A 12028-nucleotide genomic window follows, 5' to 3' on the forward strand; every position below is an offset into this window, starting at 1 on the left:
GCTGGTCCGCACGGTACTGTCCCCGGCCAGGAACGCTTCCGCCCGGAGCTAGCGGGGAGGGGGACCGTTTCCCGGAGGGGACACGGGACGGATTCTTCCTCCACCCGCACTCGCCGCCATGGCTGCCCGGCTGCTCTTGCGGGCGTCGCGGCGGCTGCTGGCTGGGGCCGGGGCCGGGGCCGGGGCCGGGGCCGGGGCCGGGGCCGGGGCCGGGCGGGTCGTGCTCAGCACTGCGCCGCCCCGCAACAAGAAGCGGTGGCTCCGCGCCTACCTGGAGCAGCAGCGGCTGGAGGCGCCCCCTCAGCGGCGGTGAGAGCCGGCCCGGCCGTGAGGAGAGGGCGGGCGGCGGGGCGGGAGACGGTGTCGGCGGGGCTCGGGGGAAGGGGGTGCAACAGGCTGAGAAATAGGTAGAATCAAGCCGCTTAAGCACCTTCTCGTCACGCTTCGGAGCAGAATGTTTTCAGCTCCGCAGGTCAGCGTAGCCCCGGATTTGAACATGGCGGGGGGCCCGTCCTGTGGCAGGCAAAGGGCGATGCGCGCATCGACAGTGTTTGACAAACTAGGGTTTTTGAACCCTGGTTTTGATCTTCAAAAACAATTCAGTTTTTCATTTCCTTTCGATCATCTGAAAGGCATGGTGCTTGCAGTACGGGTAACTTCTTGTTCTGTTTCTGAATTTGTTTTCTTTTCCACGTCTGTAGATCAGAGAAGCCCAACTGGGATTACCATGCAGAAATACAAGCTTTTAGCCACCGGTTACATGAAAATTTTTCTTTGAATCTTCTCAAGACTGCGTTTGTTAATTCTTGTTATATTGAAAGTGAAGAGGCAAGACGCCGAGAACTTGGGCTAGACAAAGAAACGGTTGCTCTTAATCTACAAGATAATAGTAAACTTGCTGAACAAGGGATGTCTTTTTCACGTTCTTACCTGACGCAGTGCTTTGAAGATGCCTACCCAGTTTTACCTGCAAAAGGGATAGGAGCACTTGTTGATTTTCTTACCAGTCAGGAACTTGTTTCTTACGTGGCTCAAAACCTGTCTATACAGGACCTGACACTTTGCAAAGAGTTTCCCGTCCCACCAGATGTGCTACAGAGGACGTTCTTTGCTGTAATAGGAGCCTTGCTCGATAGCAGCGGGCCTGAGAAAACGGGCATCTTTGTCAGGGTAAGTCATTACTTACCATATATTTTTGTACTGACAACAATAACATCTAAGGGTCTTGGAAGTTATAGGGAAAAAAAAAGCAAAAAAATTAAATATTGTCTTGTACCTTGATGGCCAGAGACCTAGGGAGATTGGCAGAAGTTTGACAATACCTGTAACAAGACAATTTAACAATGAGATCTGTTAGTTGGTGGTGGTGGTCGAGTGGGGTTTTGGGGGGGGTTGGGGTTGTGGGTTTTTGGGTTTTTTTATTTGGGGTTTTTTTTTTTCTTTAAGAAGCACAGGCTGGTCAAGTACATAAAATCATATACTTCTGGTTTATAATGGTGATATTTTAGTATTTGCTGACACTCGCTAAGGGGAAGCGTTATATTGCATGCACTATACTATCAAATAATGGAATTATTCCATGTAAGGTCACATATATCTTCTATTTTAAAAAAACGTTTTATATAAAGCAGGGGCTGAGTTCATAGGTTTTGCATGTAGGAGTGCAAGCACCTAAAGCTATTTCATACAAAAATATTCAATTAAAATGCAGTGTAACAAAGTAGTTTTAGCAGCTCCTGTCCTTTCAGTTGTCCTTTTCACTTATTTCTAGTTTTGCAATGGAGAAATGTTTGTTAAAGTCTTATTTCTGATACAAGACCGTTGAGAGGTCTCTGTGAGACAAGTAGCAGTTAACAGGCAAGAGAGTGATTGGAACAGGTGAAAGTCCCGTGGGTTTGCACGTTCCCTTCAACCTGTTTGCAGAACTCTTCTGATGTACAACTTCTTGCTTGGAAGCAGCACTGAGTTGCTTACCTTGTGCTCAGAGCTTTGCATAAGTGTTGTTATAACTCCTCCCTCAGGCGGCTGCTGTTCCTTCTTTAGGTCTGGGTGGTTGACTTTGCCCAAGGTGCACATCCTGTCAGTGGCTAAATTGGAACCAGAGCTGCCGAGCGTAGCAACGCTGCTTAGCTGTGCTTAGCTGTGATGGAGCACTGAGGCAGTTTCATCATTCATTTCAGCAATTTATTGTCAACTGTATTAATGCCTCTTCATATTGTGTTTTTATCAGGAAACACCAGAAGCTAGAGCCTTCATTACCTATCCCATTAATTGTAACTTCTAAATATTCTTGTTTAGGATTTTTTTATTCCTGAACTGATTGGAAAAGACCTGTTTGAGATCTGGGAAGTTGTAAATCCTATGGGCTTACTAGTGGAAGAACTGACCAAGAGGAATATCTCTTCTCCAGAACCAAGAATTACCAGGCAGTTGGGAGTCAGCACGGTTCTGCCACTGTACTTTGTTGGGTTGTACTGGTTAGTACAATATTAATTTAAAGTGAAATGGATTTAAGCTGGGGGAGAGGGGAGGAGGGAGGATGGTCTTTTACTTTCCTACTCGTGCTCTTTGGTCAAGTTATTACAGAAAAGCAACCTTACAGTGACTTCCATATAAAATCAGCCATTTAAGCGTTGGCCGTAGCTTTCTGTAATGATGCATAAAAGGACGGTCTCTGACTAAAGGGCTTCAAAGTCTAAATCGGGCTCACGAAAGAGTCTGGGTGTATATTCTGGGTGACCTGATGTAGGAACTTTGCAGATAGCATAACTGAATGGCTTTGGAGAGACCACAACTGTATCCAGGGTTTAGGAAAGGGTAAGGAGATGTAAACATCAAGGGAGCTGGAATTGGAGAGACTTATTTTGTATTCCAGAGAAGCTTTTTAGTTTTCAAATCACGGGCACTGTGAACTAGGCAAGAGGAGTGTCTGTATCCTGACAAGACTTAGGAAGTGCCAGTCATCCCTGGTGCACTTGCCTCGGGCGTCGTCAGTGCTTGTCCTGGTCTCTTGCTGAGGGGTAACATTGCTCCTCTGGAGCAGGACAGGACCTTCTTCCACCAAAACCCACATCATTGTTGCTTTGCTAAATGAGCTGCAGATAAATGCATGGGAAGATTGCCTTAACTTGTTCTAGTTTATCAGGCTTTGGTTTATATGCCTTCTAAGATTTTATTATTTTATGTAAAAGAATGGAACTTTGATTATTTTTCTTCTGGAATCCCTGGTGTCCTTTCACGAACTGTTCCTGTTCAGTGCCCGTAGATGTTGATTAAACAGAGCTGAGGACATACTTCATAACATAGTGAACTTTTCTGTGAATCCTTTTGAAGAAGTTTTAAAATGCTTTCTTACCAGGGGAGGAGAAAAGACAGAAGCATTTCACTTCTTTGTTTAAGCTAACCAGAGTAACGAATCCGCATATTTTTAACAGGGCTAACAAATTGAACACTGTAAAGAATCAATGATATGTTAGGAATCTAAAGGAACAGAATAGTGTTCTTCCAGGAAATGGACGCATTTCTGATTTGAGTTTCCATTGTTGAATGTACAGTCACTTATCTTTGCAGGAAAGACCAACGGAAATGTTTACGTTTATGTGTATACAGAAATTATCTTTGGTATTCACAGACATTGGAGGAAAAAAAAATCTAGCAGCCTTATCCATGATACACAGTAGTGCTCAGCATTTCATGACGAAAATGTTTTTAATTTTTTTTTTCCCCACCCCCCCCCCCAGCGATAAGAAGATTATAGCTGAAGGTCCTGGTGAAACGCTGCTTGCTGCAGAGGAAGAAGCTGCTCGCGTGGCACTGCGGAAACTGTATGGGTATACAGAGAACAGGAGACCTTGGGATTACTCGAAACCCAAACAAGGATTGGCAGCTGAAAAGGCTATCAGCAGTAACTAGATGATAAAAGACATTTCTGGTTTCTCTTAGGAATTAATGGCTTCCATGCTGAATATAGATGTGTTTAGGAAAGCAAAATTCAGTTTGGTTTTCTGATCTTCAGTGCTTGAAATTTTGAAATCGAATACAGTATTAAAGTAAATAAAGTCTTTTCCTTTTGCACAGTGTTTAGTATTTGCTCATTTTCCTAAACATAAGTACTCTTATTCTGAATTTTTACCTTTTGGCTGAGAAGTTTTTCCATACATCACAGGAGACCATTTTTGATGATGTTTAATACCGTGTGACAAAATCTCGCTGTATAGAAAAAGGTTTCATGAATGCTTCCGTGGAGATTGTTTGAAGGATATTGTTAATAAGATGAGTTGAATTACATATGCAACATCGGTCTTTAGATTGCATCTGGATTCATTTGTCCTTGACCTTGTGAAAACATCAAATGTGGTGTCGATGATATTGACACTGTTGGTGATGCAATTAAAAAAAAAAAGTGCAGATGGCACTTTTGAGGTCTTACTGCTTGCATACAAATTTTATTTGCCATACACGTTGGTTTCTATTGTTGGAGCACGCTTGAAAGAGGGTGCATTTTTAATTTTAAAATTTGTAAAAATTTCTCTATTGCAAAACTAGAAATAAGTGAAAATAAGGATCATGAAGGCCTGAACCCAAAGAAATTGGAGAGTATGATTTAATGATAGGCTATTAGACAAGCTACAGCCTTCTCTTCCCCCCCCCCGCTTCCCTCTTTCAGGTACTTTTCCTGTTTAGTTCAGGTACTTCAGTGAAATCAGTGTTTGTTTTGTTTGCACCATCTGTAGCTGTTCTAATGTAACTCCAAGTAAATGGAAAGTCACTTAGGAATAACTCAGGTACCTGCATGATGTTCCTATTAAGTGTTATAGAAACTCAGTATGTGTACCAGAAGACAACAGATGCATGAAGACTGTGACTCTCTTGGAGTAATTTCCTTTAAAATTGAGTGAGAGTCTATTACAAACTGGGACTGAGCCCTCAAAGGAGGAAGCTGGGCGTAGGACAGTGGTTAAAGAAGTGTTTCCTGCCTTATCCCATTGTGAGCACTGGTTGTGAAAAAAGACAACAGGGAAATGTGCCTTCACTAGTTGGGGGGAAAAAAATATGCAGGTGGCCATTCAGACAGGTTTGACGTTACGGTCTGTAGTAACATGCATCCATTGCCTTCAGCCCCTGGGATGGATTTATGTGAAGAACACTTGGCAGCGAAAGGTCCTGGGCTGCAGTCGTGGCTGCTAAGCAGATCTGTGGTACAGCGCAGGTGGCGCATTCCCTGAATAAGTTCTGACTCTGGTCTATTCGATGGGAACAGATTTATTAGCGTATTCAAGGAGAAGAACTGGTGGTCTGCAATCCGTGTGTGTCATCAGTATTTGGTGTAACCTGTGCCTTAAGTGTGTATAAAACACTTACGTAGCTGGATAGCAGCGAAACCTTTCTTCTGCATTCTGGCATGGGAGATTACATGTGTGAACGCTTGAATATAAAAAGGAGAGCAGAAAGAAGAGTCTAGGATAAAATTGCTTGTGTTAAGTGAAAAATTCCAGCTAGGTAATCTGTTATTGCTTATATAAGCAAAGCCAATAAGGTCACTACATTCCAGGGGAATAGTAGCAAAATCTGAAAAGAGGATAGAAATTACTCCTGCTATTTTTAGTTTCCAGATGAGATATTTCTCTTACCTTTACCTATTTTAAAAGGACAATAGTGAAGGTGGGTTTTTTTGCATCCAAAGTTTGATCTACCTACTATTTTTATATACATGTTGATGTATTTTGAGAGAGAGAACAAAGCAATTTTCTGGCAGTTTACCTTAAAAGAATATTTAATATCTGCTTGCTGTGGCTTTACAGTTTGCAATATGGGCATAAGTCCTAGAGGAAGTGGATTACTGAACAGTGTGCTGGAAAAAAACTGAGTAATGCAAGATAAATCAATTTATTGTGTAATACAGGTATGGAGTATCTTGAGCTCAAATGGAAAGACAGTTTGGGGACATGGAAAGAAAGGACTGGGTTTTTATGGAGGTGTGAGTGAAAAAGGAGTTTTATATAAGAAAACGTCTCCTATTTTCAAGCTTCCAAAGGTCAGAAAAGCATTTTATATGGTATCTGTGCTTTAATTTCTGGCACTCAGGCATATATTTAAGGATTTACCATTGTAGTAGTGGGATCATTTACATACTTCAGATTAATAACTTCTTTTTTTTCTTTTTTTTTTCCTGAATCAGTAGCCATAAACAATATCCAAGTGGCATTAAAAGACTGGTTAGATTTACAGAAATCAGTATCTACAAAGTCTGGTGAAAATGCCAGGTTTTCTTCTACTAGAAACATTGCTCATGAAATTGCATAGTAGTTTTGTTGTCCGAAAAGTACTTTGAAAGCTACTTGCATTGATTCTGACCCAGGTGCTGCGTACAAGTGCATTTACGTCTCCCAGTGGTTGTTCCTCTCTTAAAAATCACATTTTATTTATCTTTCAGAGAAAATAGATCAAGCAGCTTGTCGATAATGACTGACAGAAAAGAATCACAACAGTTTATTCTTGCAACCCATTGAACAACTCATTGATTATTGTTATGAATATTATATTTTTAAACTTACTTAACAGTAGAAAAGGATATGTTCTTTAGCATTTATGGAATTTTAGGATAGGTTAACATCATCTCAAGAGTCAACTTTGATTATGCTTTTCTGTATGCTACTTTTTAACCTTATCTGATGCAGATGTTTCTGTTACTGTATTTGCATTTATCCTTCCTTTAACTCATTCAAACCTTATAATAAAGATTTTTTAAAGTGAAAATTATAATTGATAAACCGGAACGCAAATAACAATATTTCTGCACTAACTTAAAAGGTGATGTCATGTGTGTACTAACAGCTACATTTTGACAAAAGTACAGTACTATATGCTAACTGTTTTGTTTAGCTTTCTTTTCCTTCTTGATCTTTGTATTAATTCACATAAGTATGCTAATATGCTTAGACGTAGATATAAGTTGAATTATGGAATAAATGGACTATTAGTCATTAATCCATTAAAAGCAATGGCAGTTTTGCTATTGATTTTGGTCTAGACTTGATTTTACTCCAAATTTTAAATAAACTCAATGTGTGAATAGTCTTGGATTACTCAGTTTCTGTAATCCAGATCCTTTGTCTTTTTCTTGAAAGTGTTTTAAGTGATTTTATTTTGAGAAGGGTAGAGAAGTTCTACTGTATTGGTCCTAGCTAAGTAATTGGAGAAAAACTTCTTCATATGCTTTTATGCACTTTTGTTAAGTTGCTTCTGTTCTCAGTATGTGCTTTTGCTCGTGTGTCTCAAGCTGTTCAGTAATGTGACTGAACACTCTGTGTTATCTCCTTGTTTTCAACTGCAGCTTCTTCTGCATACAATAACCAGATATTTTGCTGTCATTTTCTCTTAAAAAAAAAAAAGAAGTCCAGGAATAACTCTTGTGTTAATTGTTGCTGTGACTTAAAGGCAGGAGATTAAAATACAATCACTTTACAGTTATCTCCATGTTAATTCAGAGTTTGGAATTGCTGGTGAAAAGTTAAAGCTTTTATTGAAATTTCTTACATCAAACTCTTTTGGTTTTTATGATAAATCAAAAATTTAAATAACATGCTCTGGTGTTATGCTGCTATAAAAAGCCATGAGGAATTCAAAACATCAAAAGATGTGTTGTCATTCTTTTTTGCAGGGCAGGGGGAGAGGGATGATGCAGTACAGAAACATTAGAAGAGCCCTACTTTTTCTTGTCCTTTACTGAGTGTTGTGGTAAACTTTAAACAGGCTCTAAACTATTTGGTTTCTCTTACATCTGAGCTTTGAAGTTTAATATTAAAGAGATGCATTTAGTGTAGAGAAGCAAACATCTAAAGGCAGATTGTTTTTATCTTTTCAAATTAATTCCACTGATCTAATGGCACTAGTTTTGTGTGTTTACCATTTCAGCTGAGAACTGTTGATAAATCAGGAAGATAAAATGGTCACCAGTTGGTCAGTAAATAGCCACTGTCATAGTACAAAGTTGCATAGTGGAAACACAGTTGATCTGTGTGACAGAATCAGAGCACTGAAGGCTGTTGGTGATTCTTTAAATCACAGGGCATACTGCAATGCAGCTCTTCGTGGTGCACCTAAAAACTGGGGCTGGTCTTCTTTGGGAAAAGGGTAGCTCTAGGGAGAAGGTAAACGTTATCATCCCTTCCTATTTTTGTGTAAGTGTAATGTTTCTGCCAGTCTGGCAGCTATGCTTGTGACTATGCTCTTCAACTTCCAGTTTTATGTTCAAATATGTTGTCTGAATTACTACATTGCAGGTATTGTACAACTATCAGGGACCTCCTGGATCATGAAGACAATCCGTCACCATCAGAGCTATGTCATGTGATCCTTTTCCTAAACAGATTGAGCTCCATTTTAGAAGCATTAGATCTTTTGCTCCTGTTGCTCCAGCTGGGGACAATTACAGAACCTCACTGTTCTGATACAGAAATTAAAAATTATGCCTTACCTCTGTAAGTATTCATTGCCAGTTGTGCTCACTTGTTCTTATACCAGTGTTCTTTATCAGAAGAAATCTTGATTTTATTGACGTTGGGAGAATTTTGCATTTAATTCCAATGAGACGAAAATTTCATCGAGTTTCAAATGTGCTTGAGAGTTCCCCTTTATAGGGCATCTTGATAGCTCTGCAGTCCTAAGTTTTCCCCTAATTAGACTGGGATGCTTATATAAATCAGAGCAACATTTGTTTTTATAACTTGAGTAACATATTTTAGATTAATCATTACCTGATATTTGTAGTTTAATACTCTTTGTCCTGAAGGCATGATTTAGATTTAAAGTACTTAATTTTGGTACTTTATATAAGCAACCAAAATTAATCACATCAATAGGTAGGTGTGCCTATTAAAAAAAGGTATTCTCAATAGTCATTCAAATGACTTGGCCAATTTTTATGTAGCATTTCTAAATCTTAAAAACATGCATACTTGCAAAAAAAAGTTCTGAAAGAATGTTTTGATGTCCAGCTTCAAAGAAACTTTTCAACACTATTTAATGCAAGTTGTTTCAGTAGAGAGAGACAATAGTTAGCTATAGTCCTCCACCTCTGGCAACAGATTCTATAGTTTCATGATTCACACATATTTAGATAAGTATTGAATAAAATCTTTGGTTTGTCAATGCCAGTGTATTTGTCTGTTTCTGTAGGCTGTGGCTAGCACTTAGGTGGGGGGAAGAAAGTGCCACTGGCAATTTTTCCACCTTAGAGAAGTGAGAAAAGAAATACTTTTGACTGATGTGGGAGATCAGTTTCTAACGTTTCTAGGTTTGGAAGTTTTGAAATGTTCTGCTCTTGCTTATTTGACCATTTCTAGAGAACGGTGCCACCATTTACGCAGTACATAGTAAGTGATCACAGACCCACTGCCACATTGAGCTGACAGTTTTGTGGGGACATATCTAGATTTGTGATTAATATTTCTTGGGTAATGCAGGGGATATTGCCAGATCAAACAAATAATTAAGCCTAGTTGAATGAAAAATCATTACGTGTTCCTCGAGGTGGAAGGAAGCACACTAGTGGAGCACCACTGTCCTACATTAGACCTAAACCTATGAGAGAAAATTCAGAGTAACTGGAGTTCAAAGATACCATTCTGCAATCTGTTCTGGTGGAGTATCTCCTTCATGGAGGCAGCCCTATGTAATTATGAAAATACTAATGAAACTGAGGAAGTGTTACAGAATTAGCCCTGTAAGAGCAGAGGATTAACCAGGGGGAAGCATTCCCACCACCAGAGGGAAATAATTTTTCTAAAAATTCTGGCTTGGTCCAGTAAGGAAATTTGGTTACTTTAATGATAATTTCAATAGAAAGAACTAGGAGGCACAGCTTTATCCTCTAAGTTATTGGCAAAATTATCAGTGCTTAGGATGCTTACATAACAAAATGATTTGTAGAAATAATTCCAACATCAGAGAATGTTTAAGGAGGAAAAGAGTCCAGAGAGAAAATGGTTTCATTTGTTGAGTGCTCGTTGAACGCTAATGGAAATTATTCTCTTTAATTTCAAGTGATAGGAACTGAAAATGTTTACAAAATAACTTTTTTTTATAGTCCATCTGAAAAAAATGGTTGCCTCATCTAAAAGCATGTATCTGAAGGTTGCTTAATCCATAACACAGACCTGCTTCAAGTAATGACTGTGACAATGAGCTGAGTAGACCTACTTTTATAATTTGATTAGGCTTTCATCACTAGGGCTCTAATGGTTTTAGATTGGAGTGATTTAGGATATTTAGGATTTAGTGATTCTGGATATTAGGAGATTTTACTTCACTGAAAGGGTTGTCAAGCATTGGAACAGGCTGCCCAGGGAAGTGGTTGAGTCACCATCCCTGGAGGTATTTAAAAGACATTTGGATGAGGTGCTTAGGGACATGGTTTAGTGGTGGTCTTGGTAGTGTTAGGTTTACGGTTGGACTCGATGATCTTAAAGGTCTTTTCCAACCTATACGATTCTGTGATTTACTTGTCATTTTCTGTTTATAATATCAGAGTACAGTTCAGTTTTGCCTTTATGTTTCTTTTGCAGTAGAAATATATGTTAAATATTTCTATCTCAAATATCATGTGATGCTGTTTCAGCATGTTTTCAATGAGGCAGATATGTTCAACAACCTGTATCCGCCAGGCAATGGGACGACACTTTAGAGGGGGAAAAAAAAAAAAGACGACATTCATATTGGCATTTAGCAGATCCCCACATGGCAATTCATTATTGCTCCTATTGCTGCTTTTATTACTTTAGGATGAACCTACCCTAGATGCACATACCCATATAGTTTCACTTCAAGACCCATGGCATTGCATGTTTTTCCCCCAGCTGCTGGGAATCTGCACTGACACTCGGTGTCCTGTGACTTCAGGCATGATGTCAAAGTGAGGTTTGTGATAATTTCCTTGATTCAGTCTGTGTGCCGCATGAACAGCAGGCAGGCTGCTGAAGTTCATGGAAATCTAGACTAGTAGCAAAACTGTTGATTGTTCCCAGGTTTCAGAGTTAGGTAATTTATTTCATGGTTTATTTTTTTGAAAGATTCTTTTTGAACTTGTCAGTTCTTAATTGGTTATTTCAACTGCCTACTGCAAGCTTGGCTGTAAGATCAAGTGTTTAGGAGATGATCATGGATCAGATTGAATTTGGTTGATCTCATTACCTTGTGAGAGATAAAAGCGGGCAATTTAAAAATAACAAGTTTGAACATTTTTTTCTTAACTGGAATACTATACTCATCATCTCCTAGTAACCAAAAACATCAGGGACTAGACAAAAATATAATAATAATAATAATAATAATAATGTATTATAAAATTTGGAATAAGCTTCAAAATTTTCCTCTAGAGAAAAATTCCCCCTATTGCAGAAGGGATTTGCCACTAGTGACAGAATCCACTGCTGAATTATCTGACTCTTACCAGATTCTTTTTGAAACCTGCAATGAATGCTTTTCATACTTCAACATAATTTCCATTTTTGAAGAATAAGAAGACATCCTTTTAACATGAAGATGTCATTCCAAAGAGTTCACATTGACAAATGGTTATTGGGTTTCATTATACAAGGGGATGAAATTGGCTGTAGAGGGGATCGAGGGCAATTGCGGCCATTGCCTGGCAGTGCTAAGAGGCTCTAGCAAAGAAAGAAAACACATGGTACTTTGGAGCAAAGCTGAGATTGTGGACAATACTCCAAAAATTCATGGACTGTTATGTTCTCAGTTTATAATGAGAATGAAATAGAAAGCATTAAACCCTTTGACAGGTGGGTTTGTACAGTGACCTCTATCAATGATGGAAAGAGGAGTGTACCCTGGTAAACAAGAGTTTATCCTGGCAAATGTCTAGGTCAGTAACAATGGAAACTTTTCATTAATTACTATGAAACCTTTCTCTGTTAATCATTACTTTGCTTAAATTGTTTTATTTTTGAATGATTACACTCATAATCCTAACTCTGAATTACCAAAGTTGTGGTCTGCACCTAGAGCCCACTGC

At 39.1% G+C, this 12028-nt stretch overlaps 1 protein-coding gene across 1 annotated transcript; it reads left to right on the forward strand.

Annotated features, from left to right (window-relative positions):
• The first annotated feature begins 103 nt into the window (after positions 1-103).
• Positions 104-4079, forward strand: MRPL44 (mitochondrial ribosomal protein L44). The gene is made up of 4 exons (XM_072866688.1): positions 104-309; positions 702-1170; positions 2299-2477; positions 3741-4079. Exons 1-4 carry the CDS (start codon positions 119-121, stop codon positions 3910-3912), a joined length of 1011 nt encoding a protein of 336 aa, XP_072722789.1. The 5' UTR covers positions 104-118; the 3' UTR covers positions 3913-4079.
• Positions 4080-12028: the final 7949 nt, after the last annotated feature.

This window comes from Ciconia boyciana, chromosome 7, assembly GCF_034638445.1.
Source record: "Ciconia boyciana chromosome 7, ASM3463844v1, whole genome shotgun sequence".
Classification (NCBI taxonomy): Eukaryota; Metazoa; Chordata; class Aves; order Ciconiiformes; family Ciconiidae; genus Ciconia; species Ciconia boyciana.

Coding starts and splice junctions, on each gene's coding strand:
- MRPL44 (XM_072866688.1), top strand. CDS start 119: ATGGCTGCCCGGCTGCTCTTGCGGGCGTCGCGGCGGCTGCTGGCTGGG. Junction 310..701: donor GAGGCGCCCCCTCAGCGGCG/GTGAGAGCCGGC, acceptor CCACGTCTGTAG/ATCAGAGAAGCCCAACTGGG. Junction 1,171..2,298: donor AAACGGGCATCTTTGTCAGG/GTAAGTCATTAC, acceptor ATTCTTGTTTAG/GATTTTTTTATTCCTGAACT.